The sequence below is a fragment of the Nicotiana tabacum genome, chromosome 3, assembly GCF_000715075.1.
Source record: "Nicotiana tabacum cultivar K326 chromosome 3, ASM71507v2, whole genome shotgun sequence".
In the NCBI taxonomy this organism is placed as follows: domain Eukaryota; kingdom Viridiplantae; phylum Streptophyta; class Magnoliopsida; order Solanales; family Solanaceae; genus Nicotiana; species Nicotiana tabacum.
Genome location: NC_134082.1, coordinates 209,469,593 through 209,491,927, shown reverse-complemented (window position 1 = coordinate 209,491,927; position 22,335 = coordinate 209,469,593). Strand labels below are relative to the sequence as shown.

At 35.6% G+C, this 22,335-nt stretch overlaps 1 protein-coding gene across 1 annotated transcript; it reads right to left on the bottom strand.

Moving 5' to 3' along the window:
- Positions 1 to 8,154: 8,154 nt before the first annotated feature.
- LOC107798316 (RING-H2 finger protein ATL46-like) lies at positions 8,155 to 10,110 on the bottom strand. Its single transcript, XM_016621287.2, has one exon. The coding sequence runs from the start codon at positions 9,468 to 9,470 to the stop codon at positions 8,307 to 8,309; it is 1,164 nt and encodes a 387-aa protein (XP_016476773.1). The 5' UTR covers positions 9,471 to 10,110; the 3' UTR covers positions 8,155 to 8,306.
- Positions 10,111 to 22,335: the final 12,225 nt, after the last annotated feature.

Sequence of the window (22,335 nt, the reverse complement as noted above, 5' to 3'; positions counted from 1 at the left end):
GAGTACACCAATGGTTGTTCGATCACTTGAAGTGAATAAGAATTTGTTCCGACCTCCAGAAGAGGACGAGGAACTCCTTGGTCCCGAAGTACCCTATCTCAGTGCAATTGGTGCACTAATGTATCTTGCTAATGCTACAAGGCCTGACATAGCATTCTCTGTTAATTTACTAGCAAGATATAGTTCTTCTCCTACACGGAGACATTGGAACGGGATTAAGCATATATTGCGATATTTAAAGGGAACTCTTGATATGGGTTTGTTTTATGCTAACAAAGATAGTGCAGACCTTGTTGGTTATGCAGATGCAGGTTATTTATCTGATCCCCATAAAGCTCGATCTCAAACCGGCTACGTATTTACATATGGAGGTACTATCATATCATGGCGCTCCACAAAGCAATCTATTGTTGCTACTTCTTCAAATCACGCTGAGATAATAGCTATTCATGAAGCAAGTAGGGAATGCGTATGGTTGAGATCAATAATTCATTTTATTCGAGAAAAATGTGGTTTGGAATGTGAGAAAAGACCCACAATTTTATACGAAGACAATGCTGCATGCATAGCCCAATTGAAGGGAGGATTTATAAAAGGAGATAGAACGAAGCACATTTCACCAAAATTATTCTACACACACGATCTTCAGAAAAATGGTGACATTGATGTGCAACAAATCCGTTCAAATGATAATCCAGCAGATTTATTCACTAAATCTTTGCCAACTTCAACTTTTGAGAAGATGGTATACAAGATTGGAATGCGGAGACTCAAATATTTGAAACAAGGTTTTCATCAGGGGAGTAAAATACGCGATGCACTCTTTTTCCCTTACTAAGGTTTTTTCCCATGGGGTTTTCCTTATAAGGTTTTTAATGAGGCACCTAACAATGCGTATTACTAAATATGTGTACTCTTTTTCCTTCACTAGAATTTTTTTCCCACGTGGTTTTTCCTAGTGAGGTTTTAATGAGACACATGATCTTTTAATGAACATCCAAGGGGAGTGTTATAAATATATTATATTATGGATGTTCATTTAGTACTCCGTTGTAAATAAGCTTCCTGAAGAAGCTTATCCATATGGGACTCCACCGTAAATATGTTTATCTATTTAGTACTATATTGGAAATAAGCTTCCTGAAGAAGCTTATCACTTCGGTACCCGGTTATGGATAAACATTACCCCCAGTATAAGATTATCCATACCGGGTATAATAGGCTTATCTTTTCAGTACCCAGTTATGGATAAACATTACCCCCGGTAAAAGATTATCCATACCGGGTATAATAAGCTTATCCATTCAGTACTCCGTTATGGATAAATATTGCTCTCAGTAGAAGATTATCCATATCTGGTATAGCAGCAGCTTACACAGCAGCTTGTAGCAGCTTACACAGCAGCTTATAGTAGCTTACACTGCAGCTTGTAGTAGCAGCTTACACAGCAGCTTGTAGTAGCAGCTTACGGAGCACTTCCTTTCTTCTATAAATAGAAGAGATTTCAGTTCATTATGTACATCAATTTGAATTCGAATAATATATCAATTTCTCTATATACTTGTCTTTACTTTATAGTCTTTATTTTATAACATTCCTGCCAATATTGGGTCATTATTTCTCATAACTTTTGTCTTTGTAAAGAAAGTCTATAAATGACTTCGATTTTCGACCGTTGAAGGCTTTAGGGCCTTGCTAAAATTACCGGCAATAACAGGTGATTTTTAATTAAACTACCTCTTAATTGCTAGGCGAAATTACATTATCTTATGAGGCGCGCCACAGGCCCACAGTTGATTAGCAGTTCCGCCAATCAAACGTTGCCACGATTACAAACAAAACCTCGGCCCAATAATTGGTTGGCTCCAGCTGTGTACCTAACAGTTGTGTGCACCTCACCACCAGCACCGTCCCACTCATAATTTGTCACCGGCATTTCCCGGTTTCCCTTAATACCTGCGATTTTTCCTTTATAATTTATACAACATTCCCAAAATCTGATATTCTTCTCTCCTTATATATAGAATCACAACAAATACACAGAGAAAAATGGAGGAAGAAATGGAGAATGTTTAGGGTTTCTGAAAAGATCCACATTTTCTCTGCAAACCACAAAGCCCTAATTTATAGGGGCTGCGGTTTGTAGAGATCATCATTTCTGTGGTATTTTCTTCTCCTTTCTCTGTTTAAATTTCAATTCTATCTTAATTCGTCGCAATTGTTGTTAATTTTCCGACATGGCGGGTCAAACCAACCCGGAATTCTCCCAAAAAGAACCCGATGTGAACGAAGAATTACAGGAGCTTGAATTTACCAAGCGGGGTTGTTGTTTCTGGCTACCATCTTTAAGGTGTGGACGTAGCGTATGGGAACGGATCTCAACGAGCGATCAAAAGGAAGAACCCCGTTGGTGGGATAAGGGTGTAAACGCCGTTAAGAAAGTTAGAGAGTGGTCGGAACTCGTCGCGGGTCCGAAATGGAAGACGTTCATTCGCCGGTTTAATAAGAACCGGTCCAAAACGAATAAATTCAATTACGACCCGTTAAGTTACTCCTTGAATTTCGATGATGGACCTGGGGTAAATGATCAGTCGGAAGATGATCGTTTGTTTCGTGATTTCTCGTCGAGATTTGCGTCGATTCCGGTTTCTGCTAAGTCTTCAATGGATTTGGGTAAGGATCCGCCATCCTTCTTGTGAATTCCAATCCCGTCGGAAAATTGAGGCGAATTATGAAAGAGAGTGGCCATGATGTGGAATCTGATGAGCGGCGGCGGCGGCGGCGGCGGACCGAGAATTGAGGCGGAGAAAATGAGTGGACTCTGTTGTTGGACGCTTGTGACGGTGATGAAACAGGTGGTTTTGATTCTCTGACATAAAAACTTGGTCGGTTGATTGATTTGTTGTGATCAAATAGTTGTCTTTATTTTTCTAGTCATATATTTGTTTTATTTGGTTGATGTTAGTTACTGCAGTATTATTCAATTGAATACTTTAATAGGAAAATACAACCAACTTTGTTTGTATACAAGTTCATAGGATACAAATTTATAAAATTGTTTTCGATTTCCGTTTTCTCACTTTTGTCTTTTTCATTTCCACCGACTGCCACATGATTTTTGTATAGTATCGTGTGATGTTTTTGCATGAGATTGAATCTGATTAAATTAGAGTAACCCAGAGAAGGTTAACGTAATTCTTATATAAGGATTACTATATTTGCTACTTAAAGAGTGAGAGTTGTACTGGTCCAGAGAAGATTAACATAATCTATATCAAATGATATTTACTAAATGAAGAGTTATGACACTGATTCAGGGAAGATCTATAAAAAGATAGTTACTAATTTAAAAACATTTTGTATCATAAACTGCCGGAAGGGAGCCTTGGCGTAACTAGTAAAGTTGCTGTCATGTGACCAAGAGGTTATGGGTTGAAACCGTGAAAATAGTCCGATGCCCTTCCCCGGATCCCGCGCATAGTAGGGTCTTAGTGCAGCGGGGATAGTAAGTTTTGCTGTTACTTTATATACGAGATAAGTAATTGACGGGTGTGCATTTGTTGGCTGTTCTGTTGACTGGAATGATGTAATGACATGGGCGAAGCCAACTGATATCCTTTGTCGAAAAGTTACACTGTATATATAAGTAAAATATTGATTTCAGATATATAAGTAAAATATTGATTTTAGATATATAAAACCTATATTGAACATTTTTGTTGGAATATTTTTTTTACTTCTTTCAAATTTAAACACCGTGAGAAATATTTCTGGCTTCGCCACATTGTAATTATGTGTTCTATGAAAACCTTCTGTTTTAGATTCCCTTCACAATAGTGCTTTTCCTCGTTAGTGTAATTTTACTCAGTTGTTATTTTAATCGTGCTTTTGCTCCTTTTTGTCTTTAAAAGTGTATGATGCAAAAAAATTCTGAATTGTCTTTCAGTTGACCTGTTGCTCAACTTTTTCTTAGTTTAATTCGCTAGCTAGTCGACAATAATTTGTTTCAAGTGGCTGGAGCTCTGCTTGTCTGGTTGTGGTTGAATTTCTGAATATTTTTTCAATTTTATTGAAACTGAAACCTTATAAAATAGTTATCTCGACTCATTTATCGGTATTTTCTATAGCGATATTCCGTAGGCAACATACTTGGATACTAGACTAATACTATTGTGCTTTTCTAGAAGTACTTTTTGGTGACCCGAAACAGTTTGTGTTTGAATAATTAATTTGAAAAGCACTGAGCAGCAATTAGTATTTGATCAAGATTTTAAAACGTGTTTCTAAGTTTATTTTTCTCAAAAGTATTTTTGGGGAGAAGTTACTTTTTCCGCTTCTCCAAAATTGTTTTTGCTTCTATTGAAAAATATTTTTTACTTCTAAAAGTTTGGCTAAACACTTTAACTTCGAAAAAAAGATGCTTCTAAATTTGGAGAAGCTTGACCAAACAAATTATAACAATGTCTCCTTGGGGAGAAGTATAATATCTTAGTCACCCTTAATTAACTAGATATTTTTTTCATTTCCACTCTTTGCTGCTTAATTGGGTAAGTGATAATTATATAAGTGTCTCTACGAGAACAATTTAGTGACCAAGAGAGTAGCATTGGAACAATGGTGAGAAGGGTATTGCATGAATCACTACTACTGATTCAGTTAGATCCTTTCCTTTTATGCACAGATTGCTGGACTTAGTGGCGAAGCCAGAAAATTTAATAAGATTTGAACACCCTTTACCAGTGGGCTATGCAAGGGTGTTCAAAGTCTATTTTTAATCAATAAACAAGTAATATTTTACCTTATACATAATATAGTTTTTCGGCGAAGGGGCCAACATAGCTTCGCCCCTGGCTGAACTCCGCCAACATTTACCAATGCCATTCTTTGTTTCAACTTTGATCATTTTCATCGTCCATGGCCCCAATACTATGGTTCTCCAATCCGCCAAATTGTAATCTCGCTATATGGTATACTTTCGGTTTAGATTGTCTCTTTGTCTATGGAAACCTTTTCTAGTCATCCATTCTCTTTGGTATGTATACAAAGTAATCTGTCACGCCTTTTTTCACCAAACATTCGTTTCTCATTCAAGAAACTGGTGAAAGTTCTTTTCCTTTGCTACATCTTTCATAGTCTCGCTACTCCTTAGACTAGATTGGGCTGCATTGCATAGGTTCCTCGAGATACTTCATTAAAGCAGACTTTTGCTCGTCGTCTGGTTTTGTTGGAGCATTTGTATCTGTCCATTTTTATTTTTTTTTGTCCTTTTACCCATTTTCTTGAGAGAGAGGGAAAAGGATCTAATTAAGATTCTCAACCCATATCAACCAACCCTAGTAGCAATATTAATTGGCCATATGCCTTAATTATGGGGTGGTGGTTGCAGCTGCAATGTCTCAAGTGCCTTGGGATTATTTGTGAAGAAAAAGTTACCTTATCTGATAATAATGACATCGACTATTAAGATTAATTTAACAATTGAATTTCATAATTGTTATTATATATATAACCTGGCCAGGATACCATGAGCAAATGAACCAGAAGCGAGATCCAAAACAAGAGACAAAAGAACAACAACAACCACCCAGTATAATTCCACAAGTGAGGTCTAGGGAGGGTAGGATGTACGCAGCCATACCCCTACCCTGGAAGGGCAGAGAGACTGTTTCCGATAGACCCTCGGCTAAAGAAGGTGAAAGAAGCTCTGATAACAAGTAATAGCAAGACAAATAATTAGAAAACTAAATCGAAGATAACAATAGAGAATATGAAAGGGGTACCGATAGCAAGATAATATATTTAAAAAACTAAATCCAAGGCAGCAAACGAGAATATGAACAAAGTACCGCTAGCATGCGAATATAGAAAACTAACAAGAGACAAAAGAACTATGATAATAAAAAATACTAATAACCAATAATGGACTTCGTCATGATTGAAAGGTGAAGTTTCATCTATGATTAGTGATGTGTGGACCACTTAACTGGTTGGTATCCAGTAAGTCAGTTTCCAGTCATTGCAGAATACGGTTCCTCATTCACAATTCATTGTCAACACAGAAAAATAAGCTAACGCCCGAGCCTATAAGAAACTAGAATAAATCTAAAATTCTCCTGGTCCACTGTACAATTATATGGGTCGTCATGTGGTGCAAAATTTCAACATATACTCTTTGTTAAGGACTTTTGTCGTACTTTAATCTACACTCGTGATTCCATCTTTTGAGTGAAGATGCGAGTTACCCCTTGCTCTAGGATGTGTAAAACCTGTGCCTACAATCATTTGTTAGACTATGGTAGGACCAGGGAATTTTATGGGCCACAGGGTTTTGGTTCAGGTTCAGTGGTTGCAGTGATATGAAGATTAGACGCACGTCACGAGTTGAAACACTACAAAGAATTAAGCGATGACACTAGAGGTAATCCGGAGTCTTGAACATGTGCGCCAACTATCGGCGAGTCTCCTATATTAAAAGAAACAAAGGGATTTTTGTAGGACCATCCAACTCTTTTGACTTTTAGTAGCAAAAAAGAAAAAGGGCAGCACGTAGCACAAAGCATCCCGTGTTTACGAAGGGTCCGGAAAGGGCTGCACCCCAAGGGAGAGTGACGTAGGCCGTCTACCTTAATGCAAGCATCAATGACTGATTTCAGGGCTCGAACCCGTGATTTATAGATCACACAAAGACAACTTGACTGTTAATCCAAGTCCCCAACGTTCCCCTTCTACTTTTAGTAGCCTAATCCTTGAAAATAGAAAGAAAGCTCCCACCATAGAGCTTCTTGCCGCTGTAATGTGGTTGCTAAAAATTTTGTGCCAACCTTTACCCTACATCTAGGGAAAGAAAGAAGAAAAGGGAAAGGTACAAAGAAGAAGAAAATTAATGCAGAAAAAGGAATTATGCAAAATTGCTAGAAACAGGAAAATTATAATGTGTTAAAGTCCATTGGCAAAAGAAGCTAAACTTCAAAAAAAAAAAAAAGTAAATTTAATATTGTTCCTGCATTAAAAGAAAAGTACATTTTCAGCTAATCAAAGCGCTTCAGCTTCAGTGCAACACATGAGGCTACAGTAGTATTGAAAATTCACCAATAATTAGCAGGGGTTAAGCTATCTAATCTCTACTTGTAACTTAATCGTTTCACTAACACTCTTTCTAAGAGAATCAGCAAGGCTTAATTTCAAGAGTCATATTTATTGAAGACAAATGACCCCATGACAGATGCCACTTAATTTGGTCTCCAACAAAGCAATGCTTCCATGGATCCCACCACTAAAACAAAAAGATTGTGTTCAAACACAACCCTTCCCCACAAACACCCCAAAAGAAAAAGATAAAGAGAAGAAAAGAAAGAGTGGAGTTTGCTGAAGTGAGGAGTGTAAAGTAAAAGATAGGTCAATAAGACCAGAAAATAAAGGCCATGGAAGCCAAATTTTTAGGATGCTTCGCGAACATAAGAGAATCCCAGCCTTCATTTCCTATGAATAAAGTTGATTGCTGCCCTAGAACTATGTTTTGGTTTAGTGGTAAGAGCGCAGCTTGTAATGTATGGGTAGGTAGATGTGTGGGCCGAGATTAAACAGTGCGCCAACTAGCACTTGTACATTCCTCGGTTACCAAAAAAAATGAACCAAGATAACTGTATTCTCTCAAACTTGAACTATGAGGAAAACAAGACACCCAACTTTCTCAAGAAACAAAGGAAGCTCCTTGTCTTTGTGCTTGACAAGTAACTTTTTTTTATAAGGACAAGTAACATTTTTTAACCTAGCAGTTTCTTGTCTCTTGTATCTTCAACAATTTTTTGTTCTTTTGGAACACAGCATTTGTGAGCTTTATGCTTGAGGAAAGGTACTAAGTTACAAAGTGTTAGGCATGTTACAGGTGGTTTCTAACACAGCTTATGACAAATGAAACAAGTGTTATTCCTTAACTCTGATCATTGAGCTTCACGGTTAATATGTTAATCATGAATGCGACTGGACCATATTGCATTTAAGCTAAATTGTGGCAGCTGAAAGTATTAGGATGCGACAAAAAACTCGTGGTGTCGAGTAAAATTTCAAGAACCAATAGAATGAAGAGATGACCTATAAATTTACAGGACTTAAAGAAACAAATGAATAATAGTAAAGAACAGCTGTGGAACACACTTTTGGATCAAGACTGAAATCAAGCTGATTATCAAGTATGGCATGCTTTGTTGAATTTGCTTCTAAAAGAATACTACACAACAGGCAAACTCACCTCTAAGTTATCATTTAACAAAAAGACCAAACAAAAGAGATGAAGAGATCAGAATTCACTACATGCCTTCTGTTCTTCTAAGCCATGGCAAGTCCATACTAGAAGGAGGTCGATCGTCCATTTGACAGTCTGAAGAACTCGCGAATTTGCCTCTTTTCGACCATAGCCAAATCTTGGAAACAGAATAGCTATCTGTTTTTGTCCCAATACCTATCTTTTTCCCCTCATTATCTTCATCAATTGATGGAGTAGGATCCCTCTCTACTAAATTGGCTCGATTCATATTGTTTGCCTTCCGTTCACTGCTCAAGGCTACTTTAAGATTAACATCACCGACCACATACTGATATGAACCCATTGAAAAGCACCTTCTAGCATCCAAATTACTACTACTGCTTTCTCCTACACCTTCTCCTTCCCCTGCTCCATTATCCAATTTTCGAAACTTACCAAGTCGAACAGGAAAAGTCGCTTTAGCACCTGCAACTTCTTCTATTTCAATTGTTTTATGAGAAGTGGAGAACTCATGATCCACATTACCACAATATCCATCATCTTCTCTTGGCTCATCGAAATCAAACATTGGATTTTCTATTGGAAAACCAGGATTGTAAAGGGCTCCTCGACAAAGGGGGCATGTTGAGTTAGAGAGGAGCCAAGTATCAATGCAGTTAATATGAAAAGCATGGCTGCAAGTAGGAAGCAATCTCAATTTATCCTTGTCAGAGAATTCACACAAACAAACAGCACAATCAAATGGCTCTTTAGGACCGACAACCTCTTTGTACATAAAGACAGGTAATGCATCAATAAATGCTTGATCCAAACCAGAATCATGTAAATGGAAGAGCTGCTGTAACTGTCTTTGTAAAGCATCTGAAGTAGAAACTTCAGGGTATCCATTAGACTGAGATGATGCTGAAGAAGAAGGGTGTTTGATAAGGAATCTAACTAGCAAATGGAGTAAACCAGATATGAAAAATAGGACAGCTAATATTACTATAATAAAAAGAACAGCTGGACTAATTTTGTTGGAAGAACTAGAAGTGTTTGGTTCATTGTGAAAATTAGAACTTGAGCCAAATGAAGGAGCAGATGGGGGGAATAGAGGTGGGGGGTATGTAAAAACACCATCTTTTTGATGTTGAATCCAAGAATTTTTCAAATGGGTACTCCCAGAAACCCATCTTTGTGACCTAACTTCAGCAAATGAACAAATCATCTTTAACAACACATTCAAAAAGAAACCAAATACCACCAACTTTTCAACTTCTTTTCACCATCTCTGAACCAAAAAATCCAACACCCAAAATCACAAATTTCATCCTCAGATTCAAGAAAATAGTGGGTACATCAAAAAGTTGCAATCTTGCAGCAAGTTGGGGCGGTGGTTAAGGCAGCAATATTTTAATTGGTTTATTTCACTGACAGTGCAAATAACAGCAGATAGTGATGAAACCAAGCAGAAAATGCTAAAGGCAGAATCTTTACCTGTCTTGATTCCCACTTAATAGGCACCATTATTCAGGACATATTAATACTTATAACAACCCTTTATATTAAAAATCACTTCTTGTAGCAGCAAAACCCTAAAGATTTAGTACCTAATGAGGATCTTGAAATACCTTATACAGCAGAAATAAGGAAAAAGTTTGAATATTTGAGCCTACAACTCTTCTCTTACTCTCTCTCTCTCTTTCTATATGTTTAACAATTTCTAGCAAAACTACAGAACAGAGAGAGTGTGTGTGTGTGAGAAAATATAAATAAATAAACAAGGAAAAATGAGAAGTTGGGGTTGTGTTTTTTGAACCGGAAAAGGACATTGACTTATTTGGAAGCCAAAGGCTGGACTGACAATCGTCACTATTCTCCAAAATAAACAGTAAACAATGCCATGATGAAATAAAAAAGAAACAGTAAAGAATGCCAAAAAGAAATATTCAGTACTGTCGCACTTTTTAATTCCTTAAATAAAAGATTAAAGGTAAAGGGGAAAAAAGTAAAGGAGTAAAAAAAGGGGGGAAAGAAAAAGGAAAAAAAAAGGTTTCAAATCATGCACTTGCCAAAAAAACTCACATATTTAATAGGAAATAAATAAGATTTAATTGGGAAACATTAATGATGAAATAACTGAAATGGAAATATTATTATTATTATGATTCGAATAGCAATAAACTGGAATGTACTTATACAAGTTTCAAATCTCTGCACTCGCGCCTGGTGATTTTATTCACACATTTAATAGGAAATAAATAAGATTTAATTGGAAAATATTAATGATGAAACGATTAAATGAAAGTATGTCATTATGATACGAATAGCAATGTCTTAACTACTAGAATTAGCCTTTAATTACTAATATTTCCTTTAATTAGGTGTATTGACGATATTCTTACACAATTGCCAACTGGCATACTTTTTAATTTTTGAGCTCAAAATCCTTTATTAATAACCCGAGGTGCACATAATTTTTGAATTAAACGTCACCCTTTCAATTTTTTTTTATTTTTTTTTGGTTTAACTTTCTTGAAGTTTAAGCAAATGTAACGTACTTTTTGCAAGTTTAAGAAGATTAGATTCCTTTCATATTGCATTGGATCTGAGAAATTTTTTAAAGGATTTAAATGCATAAATAATCGTTTGATATAAAATCTCCCAACTTGGAAGAATATAAAATTTATATTTGTTTAACGGTTTTAAAAGTATTAAGCATTATAATTAGCATATATTGTGACAAATCTAGCCAAGCTGGAAAAAATGGGATCTTTACATAAATAGCCGTCTATATATATTGTTTACTTTTTCTAGTCATATATATAGATTTTATATTTATTATACACGTATAATAATATATAAACTATATATTATACCTCCATCGGCTATTTTTAGTTTAAGCGGTTGGGTGAACGGCTATTTGGGTTAATTCTTTTACTAATATTAGCCAATTAGCTATTTGTAGCAAAAAAAGGTCAAATTTTTGCTTTTTTTATACGTGTAAATGATGATACTGGTTTATTTAGCTGTCACTTGTTGAAGGATAAGAATATTGCTTTGTCTTTATTAAGAAGGCAATTAATTTGGTGAAGAATGTATGAAAACAAGTGTTAGTTGTTGATAAAGGGATACGCACATTATAATCCCCACATTGCACCACACGATGCGCTTTTCTTCTTCTTGAATCATCAATTGATTCAAAATTGTTATTTCATGATTATGACTTCACATAATAAGTTGCTAACACAGACATTAGGTTTCCTAAAGTCAAACTCATAATTACCTACTTCCACATTATATATGTGGTCATTCAAGCTTATAATAATTCTAAATTCCAACTTCATTTCGTCTTTGAGTCGTTTACTTGGTTGCCCAGAAGTAATCTATTTAAGGGTGAAATTCAAAAATAGCCAAATTTATAAGTAGTAATTGAAAAATAATCACAATTTTAAAAGTAGCCGAAATTTAGTTATTTTTTATGTAAAGATAAATCTAAACGAAAAAATTATTCAAAATCTGGAAAATATTCCAGCATAATATACTGGAGTTCCAGTATAATATACTGGTCCAGCATAATATGCTGAAAGTTCATATCCAGGTGCTCCAATCTCCAATTTATTATGCTGGAACTTTTCGTGTTATAACAAAATAGTGGCTATTTTTTAATGATTTTACAAACACTGACTATTTTTCAATTACCGGTAAGCAAGCTAGCTAGCCCGCTATTTTTGCTCTATTTCATAGTTCTAGGCCTAAGGTCATTTCGGTGCACTTTATCTCAAGGCCCAAACAAGTTAGTCTCTAAATGATTTGTTTGGCCAAACTTCTAAAATGGGGAATTTTAAAAAATGACTATTTTTGGAGGCTTATTGCTGGGTGTAGCTATTTGCTTGTCCTCACTAATAAAAAACAGCAATCCCCTCCTTTCTGTTACCTACTTTTACTCATTTCATAATTTAGCTAATTACATTCTGGCTACTAATTGCTTACCATAGGATGTATGTCGATGTATTCAATTCGGATTTATTCGTTCTTATATATTTTACATTGTATTCAATTTCACTGTATTGAATTCAGTATTCAAATAACAAAAAATAAAAGAAATAGGGTGTATACCGCTCTATTCAATTCGGCTGTATACACTGTATTCAATTCGGCTATACTCATTCTTAACTATATTACATTGTATTCAATTTCACTATATTCAATTTGGCTGTATTCAAACAACAAAAAATCACAAAAATGGTGATATTCACTTGTATTCAATTCATTCTGTTCATAAGTAGTTGCTTTTACAATAACAACAACAACAAAAAAAAACCCCAACTTGATCCCATAAATGGGGTCTGGAGAGGGTAGTGTGTATGTAGAATCCTCGACCTCCACACATTCCTATCGTGGGTCATGTCCTCGGTAAGCTAAAGCAATGACATGTCCTTCCTAATTACCTCTCCCCAATACTTCTTAGGCCTACCCCTTCCCTTCCTCAGCCCGTCGTGGATAACCCCTCACACCTCCTCACCGGAGCATCTATGTCTCTCATTTTCACATGTCCGAACCACCTCAGCCTCGATTCCCGCAATTTGTCCTCCACAGGTTCCACTCCTACCTTGTCCATAATAACTTCATTCATAATCTTGTCTTTCCTAGCATGCCTGCACATCCATCTCAACATCCTCATTTCAACTACTTTCATCTTTTGGACATGGGACTTCTTGACGGGCCAACACTCAGCTGCATACAACATAGTCGGTCTAACCACCACTCTATAGAATTTGCTCTTCAGTCCAGGTAGCACATTTTTATCAAACAAAACCCCCGATGCGAGCCTCCATCTCATCCACCCTGCACCAATACGATGAGTAACATCCTCGTCAATCTCCACGTTGTCTTGGATAATCGACCAAAGATACTTGAAACTATCTCTTTTAGGGATGACCTGAGTACCAATCCTCACTTCCACTTCTTCTTCATGCATCCCCCAACTGAACTTGCACTCCAAGTACTCAGTTTTTGACCTACTCAACTTGAAATCTTTAGACTCAGTGTTTGTCTCCAAACTTCCAACTTAGCATTAACTCCGCCTCGCGTCTCGTCAATTAGGACTATGTCTCGTTAAGGTAGCTGCTTTTACACTATATTTAATTCACTATATTTAATTCGGTTGTATTCAAACAACAAAGATTCAAAAAATATAAGGATCTGCCACAAAAAAATAACCTTCCGAATACATAAATACAGGCAAAAATACAAAAAACAAATTGTATTTGCCTTGAAAAATATAGAATACATTCAAATTTGGGTGTACTTGTACAGAATATAATGTATTTGTATCACTATATGTGACTAAATAGCAAATAAGAGAAGAAAGTTCGCCGGAGATGGTGTCTTCTAGCCAAGCAAAACACTGTACATATTGTATTAAAACTAAAAATGAAGACGAACAAAAATTCGTCCAGGTCTGAGAATACACTATCACATTGTATCAACCAAAATTCACTCAGACGTTGTGAGATATAAAAAAGGAGAAGAAGCCATGGATTCCGCATCTCCATTAGATCCAGATCTAGTGACGCCTCCAATCTTCTTCTTCTATTGATGTCGTTGCCGGTAATCGACCCATCACGACTTCGTGTGTTAGCTACCGAAAGGGCCTTGAAGTTTGATGAGTTCAATGCTATGAACCTTAAAATTTGATCCCATAAAGTTTTACTTTTGGACTCGCCTCTGCTTTTAAGGGTATTTTTCTTAAAAGTGCTTTTCAAAAGAGTGCTTCTAATAAGAAGCTATTTTTTCTGCTTTTTAAAAACTGCTACTACTTCTACTCAAAAGTATAATTTTTCCTAAAACACTTGGTCAAACGCCTTAACTTGTTTTTGGCCAAAAAGAAGCTTGGCCAAAAGGCTATTAGTGTGCTGAGTCAAATTCAACGCTAATAAGATCACGTTATACATTCAATTGATGTGGCGTGTCCACACAAATTGAAAGCCAACTAAGTCTTCCAATTTATTCAAATGATATGCCCCGAGTCCAAAGTCCAAACCAATCAAAAACGCCTTCATCACATTGGTAGAGTTTCTTCGTAAAGTCAACGGATCTGCGAGATAGCCAAGAGAGTATTCTCGAGAACATAATTTTCAAAATCATTGTCACACCTCTTTTTTCGCCCGCGCCACCCACAACAGAGACGCGGAAGGGAGTTTATTCCAATTAAAGAACAATCGAAATAGAATTTATTTCTTTATTTCAGAATTGTCACTTGGGAGATTTATGGTGTCCCAAGACACCGGTTGAATCCCGAATCGAGGAAAAGAATGACTCTGTTTAACAGTCTGCGTACCAGAAATCCGGATAAGAAATTCTGTTAACCCGGGAGAAGGTGTTAGGCATTCCCGAGTTCCGTGGTTCTAGCACGGTCGCTCAACTGTCATATTCGGCTTGATTATCTGATATAATACATGTTGAATATATGTGCGAATTTTAACTTTTAACCGCTTTTATCATTATTATTATTATTTTATTTATTGATTATTATTATTATTTTTTATCGAGAATTGCAACTTTGTGAAAATATATCTTGAACCACGTCACCATCAATGTACCCGTGGTCGTCGACACACTTCGACTCCGTTGAGATTTGGATTTGGGTCACATAAATGTGCACCCGAGTATAGGAAAATAACATTATTAAATACGCGCCTAAAGACTAACGTGTTGTTATTATTTTTTGGTAGGGCCGTGAAATTTGCTAAACGGCCCATCTCGGAATCTAAGTACTTTTAAATAAATAATTATTGAGGGCCCCGCAATTTTTGTATTTATTTTTGGCGAAGCACGCCTCCTTTATTTTATGGATATCTTAAAATGACTACATTTCTATTAAATTCGTCTCTAAAATAAAAGAGAAAAAAATCTTAATTAATTACATGCTTAAAAAAGCGTAACATATTAAATGCTAGGTTAAGACAAATGTTAACGGAAAAGAATATTACTAAAAATTGAAATTATAAATACAATACAGAATCGTTAAATAATATATTCAAAAGAAACTAATTATCCCATAACCAGATTAAACTCGCATTGTTAGATGACTTGAACCGTTGAAATTAATTATTTACAACTATTGGAAATTAGAATCAATCTTAATTACTAATGCGTATTTCAAAAATTTATTAAATTTAACATTAACTCGTCTTGTTTGAACTCAATTCATGCCATAATGCCTAATTCACGAAATTAATTTAAATTCATGCTTTAACTAAATTTAGTTACATGTTTACGATTAACTTAATGTTGACAATATTAAAACCTTCATAGCTAGTGAACTTAATCAGTTTTGCCAAGCCGATTCACTAAAGACCAACTCATGTTATTTTCCTCTTATTCCAATTATTAAACAGTTTGACAGTAATGAGCATGCATAAATATATACTACCTAATATTCAAGTTAAATTAAAGTATTATTTAATACATCACTACAAGATGCCTGGTTATGCAAAGCGACAGAAATTTACAGAATAATAATACATAAAATAGCCTAAATACAATTAGTAAAAGAAACAAAGAAAAAGCTAAATTAAAACTTTAAAGTTCCATTCTTTATATGTATTCATACTTTCACATTTCAGCTTACAATATGCCAAAGTTGCAGTTGTGTACCTGGTGTCACACCTCCTTTTTCCGCACCCGCGGGGATGCAGGGGGAGTTTTTTCCAATTAAAGGACAATCGAAACGGGATTAGTTTAATTATTTCAGAGTCGCCACTTGGGAGATTTAGGGTGTCCCAAGTCACCAATTTTAATCCTGAATCGAGGAAAAGAATGACTCCATATTACAGTCTGCGTACCAGAAATCCGGATAAGGAATTCTGTTAACCCGGGAGAAGGTGTTAGGCATTTCCGAGTTCCGTGGTTCTAGCACGGTCGCTCAACTGTTATATTCGGCTTGATTATCTGATTTTATACAAATATGAACTTATGTGCAAATTTTAACTTTTTACCGCTTTCATAATTACTATTATTATTTTTTACAAGGAATTGCAACGTTGTGAAAATGTCTTTGGACTGCGTCACATGAAATGCACCCATAATCCGGAACACATTTTATTTGATGTTTTGGGATTTGGATTTGGGTCGCATGAAATGCACACCCATGTTTAAGAAAGTAAATTATGAAACACGCGCCTAAAGAGACTATCGCGTTATTATTCCGAGAAGGCCGTGAAATTCGCTAAACGGCCCTCCTGAATTCTGAGTAATTTAAAACAAGTATTTACTGAGGGCCCCGCAATTCGTATTTTTTTATTCGGCGAGGCTCATCTCCTTCTTATTTTTTAAAGGAATTTGCAACGTCGTGGACATGCATCTCGAACCACGTTACAATCAATGTACCCGCGATTTAGAGACACATTTCAACTCCGCTGAGATTTGGATTTGGGTCACATATATGTGCACCCGAGTTAGGGAGGATAAATTATTAAAGGCGCGCCTAAAGCAACTAGCGCATTATTATTTTGGGTCGGGCCGTGAAATTTGCTAATCAGCCCGTCCCGGAATCTAAGTGTTTAATACATATATTTTGTGAGGGCCCCGCAATCTGTGCGTTTTCATTTGGCGAGGCTCGTCTCATTTTTATTATTATTATTTTTTTTATATTTTCTTTTTTAAAAAAGGTAAACTTAAAGTTACTACATTTTTTACTTTATCTATTTAAAGAGTTAATTCAAAGTTATTAAAATATATTGCAAGCCATGCTATACGTACCGCACTAGTGGTTCACGACAAGTTCTATTTAACTATGTTCCAAATTGGAGCCGGGCCACATGAGATGCACCCCCGGTTCCTTTAATCTAATTACATACAAACCAACAATATTGCCACAAATCACTAATTTGACGCTATTTATAAACTATCATTCTTTTTCCTCTTAATCTAGTTTAATGAAATATAAGCTAATAATCTAACAATAAATGGCAAACATCTGACAATTAGTGATAAACAAAAATATATAATTAACAACAGAACATAACATATACAATCAGCGATAAACTAACATGACGAGATAAACTTTAAAATACGGCAAATGTATTACTACTACTCAAATTTACCGAGACAAGACATGGAAGCAAAGAACACACCGAGATAACAAAAATAACATGAATACTCACGTTTAACAGCAACGTCGAGTTTCAACATCTCGAACTCGCCAACAACCTCGACGTACCGGACCTCGACGAACCAAAGTCGACCTCGACGGAACTCATCCCGGACAGAACTTCTGGGCTGTTTTGTTGAACGTTTTCGTTAGGTTTCAGCTTGTGCGTATGTGTGTTTTCTTGGTCAGTCATGGCAAGGGGGAAAGGTCGTTCATGGCTGGACGTTGCAGGCAGTCGTTTGGACGTGGGGGTGCGACTGGATGGTCACCTTGGGCAGTGACGACGCAGCAGGAGCTGGGCTTCGTTCGTGGTCGACGAAGGGAGTTTAGACAGGAGGATGGTCGACTGGTGGTGGGTTGTTGACGGAGGTGGTGTTTGCTGGATTTTGTTGGACGGGTTTTGGTTACGTAGAAGGAGAAGGAGTGGTCGACGAACGTAAGGGAGTGGTGACGACGCAGTGGGGGTGGCGACCTGTTTGGGTTTGTTTGGTGTTTCGGACGCGATGGTGATGCGAGGAGGATTGTCACACCTCCTATTTCCGACCCCGCGAAGGGCGAAGGAGTTTTTTCCAATTAAAGGACAATCGAAACGGGATTTGTTTATTTATTTCAGAGTCGCCACTTGGGAGATTTAGGGTGTCCCAAGTCACCAGTTTAATCCCGAATCGAGGAAAAGAATGACTCCATATTACAGTCCGCGAACTAGAAATCCGGATAAGGAATTCTGTTAACCCGGGAGAAGGTGTTAGGCATTCCCGAGTTCCGTGGTTCTTGCACGGTCGCTCAATTGTCATATTTGGCTTATTTATCGGATTTTAATACAATTATGAACCGATGTGCCAATTTTAACTCTTTACCACTTTATTATTATTATTATTATTTTTTTAAAAATTGTGAACATCGTTTAAAACATGTCTTTGGATTACGTCACATGAAATGCACCCGCAATCCGGAACACATTTTTATTCAATGTTTTAGGATTTAGATTTGGGTCGCATGAAATGCGCATCCGAGTTTAAGAAGGTAAAATTAATTAAATCGCGCCTAAAGAGTCTAGCGTATCATTATTTTGGGTAGGGCCGTGAAATTTGCTAAAACGGCTCCTCCCTAATTCTAAGCGATTAAATGTACATTTATTGAGGGCCCCGCAATCTATACATTTCATTAAGCGAGGCTCATCTCATTTATTTGGACAAATCTTAAAACGACTACATTTTTCTATAAAAATGAGTCTCTAAAATAAAGAAAGAAAATCCTAATTTATTACTAGCTTTTATTATTTTAAGAAGACATGACATGCTAATTGCTTGATTAATACAAATATTGATGAAAAAAGGAATTTCACTCTTAATTTCGAAATTATAAATAAAATAAAAATTCAACAACTAATATTCAAAATAAACAAATATAGCTAGATTAAAACTCAGCATTGTTATTTTTTTTTTTAAAAAAAATAAAATTATTGAGATTAATTATTCACAATCATTTGAAACTAGATTTAACCATAATTACTAAAGCTTATTAGAAAGTTTATTAGACTTAAACGTTCTCTTAATCTTGCTTAAGCTCAAGTCATGCCTTAATGCCTAATTTACGATGTTTAATTTAAATTTGTGTCTTAGCTAAATTTAGCTACTTGTTCATGATCAACCTATAATCTTGAAGCCTTCATAACTAGTGAATTAACCTATTTTGCCGAACTGATTTATTACAGACTAACTTATGATATTATTTTCTTATTCCAGTTATTATTTAGTAATTCATGAAATAGTTTAAATACAATCAACAAAAGGAACAAAGAAATAAAAACGAAATTAAAACTTCAAATTTTCATTCTTCATATGTATTCACGCTTCATATTTCGGATTACAATAAACAGCTTTTCAGTTGTGTACCTGATATTGGAAGCAAAAGAAAATGAATATGAGAATCAGCAACAGCAGTAAAATCAGTACAACACAGCAACAATAGCCCAGCAACAGTAACAACCCAGTAACAGACCGGTGGAGTAGTAATCCAAAAAAAAAAAAAACTTCCAGCTTTTATGAAACAACAATTAATTCTGATTTCAAACAACAAAAGAAAACAGAATATTTTTTTTAGTTTTTTTTATATTTGAAAGCTTAAATATTTTTCGGAATTTTCTATCTCTTAAATGTTTAGCCCTTTTCTCTCTCTTATTTTCAGATTTGTTTCTCTCTCCCGTTTTTTTCCTCTTTGTGTATTTCTCTTCTCCTCCTTGTGTTCAAGACTTCACATATATATATCCCATCCCATAAATCCTTTAATCAATTAAATCAATACTTTTTCTCTACCCAACCCATTATCTTCCCACTCATCCCCATTACATTAAATAAACATATCACACCACCCCATTATATTTTGTCCCCCATGCTTTATTTAAAATAATGCAAGATTCCCCTTTAATTTAAATCTTATCCCCCCTTTATATTAAATAATCATATCACAACCCACCCCATTTCATTTTGTCCCCCATGCTTCAAATAAACAATTTCAAAATGTACAATTCCTAAACTACCCCTTCCGACCTTACTGAAATTACCAAACTACCCCTGAACGTATTACAAATTTACCAAACTACCCATCAGCTATAACACATCAATTAATCAAACTTAACCAAAATATAGACAATATGATCAATTTCTAACAATGTTCAAACAACAATATGAACACGGATGAACATCATAACAACAATATCACATGAACATGATTTTAACAACATTTCAACAACAAATCACATGAACACGAATTGAACAACAAAGAACAACTAAAATTTGATTGAACAATATTTTAGCAACAAACAATCCTATTTTCGGATTCAACAACAACAACAAACAAAGTATGAAAATTTCTAAATTCAATCATATTGAACTTAACATCAACTCTAACAACATTACAACAAACAATTCTTATATTAAACTTTAAACAAGATTATGAGAACAATTCAAGCAATAATCATAAATGGTAAACAAGAAATCAAACTATACAAAATTCGGATTCAAGATCATCCAAACAAAGTAGGAACATGAATGAATCTATTTTAACAACAATAACAAACAAGCTTTATTCAACTTCGAATTAAACTTAAACAAAACAAATAAACATATTCAAATCACTAATCTTCAAATAATCAATTAATCTTTTTAAATTAAATCCAACAAAATTATAACAAATATACATGATCCAAAAATTAAAACCAAAACATAACTTCACATTAAATCACTGAATTAAAAACGAACTTCAAACAAGATGAAACACGAATTAAATCTATATTAACAACAATCAACGGATTCAAACGATTTAAGCTAACACTTTTCTATATTAAAACTAAATCTTCTTAAAATTAATAAAACAAACTGAAAAAATAATTTAATTGAATCTTCAATTTAAATCTATCAACAATATAATTAAACTAACCATTTTTATCTAAAAATAAATAAGAAAAATGAAACAAACTTATACTAATTTCAAATCTGAAAATATCAAACAAATTATGGATGAAATAAAACTTAGAACAACTAACCGTAAATGACCAACGACGAACATCGAACGAACTCTAAACGAAACCAACGAAACTTGGACATAAACGGACTTGAAGACGACGAAGCAACAAGCATCAGTGAAAGATGAAGAAAACGCAGCAGCGACGAGCAAGCTCGTCCATGGTCAGCCGCGATGGAGCAGCGGTGAAGAAGAAAGCGGGCAGCAGTGGCAGCAGCAGCGGCAACACGCATCGGCAGCAATAGGCGGCAGCAGTAGCGGCTTGTTTGGACGACGCAGCAGTAGGGGAAGACGCTATGGTTTCAGAGAACGGACAGCAGCAACCATGTGCGATGGAGGTCGAAACTAAGGCAGCAACTATCATGGGTGTCGAGCTTCAAACTCGACGCCGGAGAAGACGAGACAGTAGCCATGGTTACGAGCAGCAGCAGCATGATGGAGGGGACGGAAACAAACTACCACGACTAGGCAGCCATGGATGTCGAGCTCAAGCTCGAGCTTGACGAAAGACGAAGAAGATGAAGTGACGACGCAGAGATAGCTACGCGGACAGCAGTAGCTATGGTTCTTGGGGTCGTTTGGTCATGACGAACTGTTTGTTGATGGTGTTTGGATGAGAGGGAGTGGGGTCAAAGGCAGCCATGGTAGCTCACTATTTTGGAGATGGAGAAGAAGAAGAAAAGAAGAAGAAGAATGATAGGGGGGGCGGATGACTTAGGTTATTTTTAGGGTTTTTTTTTTTTTTTTTGTTTTGTTTTTCTTTTGGGTTATGGACTGGGTCGACCCAGTTCGAAATGGACTGGGTCGTAGGGAAGATTGGGCCAATTTTTGGGCATGTGGCTTGAAATTGAAGAAGAGGCCTAATTCCGACTTTCTTTATATTTTTGCTTTCTTTTCTTCTTTTATTTCTCTAAAACTAAATTATAAAAATACTTAAACTATTATTAAGAATTAAATTAAGTTATAAAAGCGCAAATTAACTCCCAATAACAATTAACGCACAATTAAGTATTAATTAAGCATAAAATTGTATATTTGGACATTTAATGCTAAAAATGCAAACAATGCTTATTTTTGTAATTTTTTAATTTTTGTAAAACAAATTTAATTACTAACAACTATAGAATTAAATCCTACATGCAAAATGCGACATATTTTTGTATTTTTATTAATTTATCAAATAAACACGCACAGACAAATACAAATAATTATTCAAAATATCACAAAATTGCACACCAAAGAAAAATCATTTTATTTTTGGATTTTTTGGGAGTAATTCTCATATAGGGCAAAAATCACGTGCTTACAAGGATGAGGAGTGAAGCTGGTGGCGATGCTGGATGGGTAACAATGGCGGTTTGTTGACGGAGTTTGGGAGGAGACAGGATCGTTTGATGGTGGTTTTCGCTGGTTT

Coding starts and splice junctions, on each gene's coding strand:
- LOC107798316 (XM_016621287.2), bottom strand. CDS start 9,470: ATGATTTGTTCATTTGCTGAAGTTAGGTCACAAAGATGGGTTTCTGGG.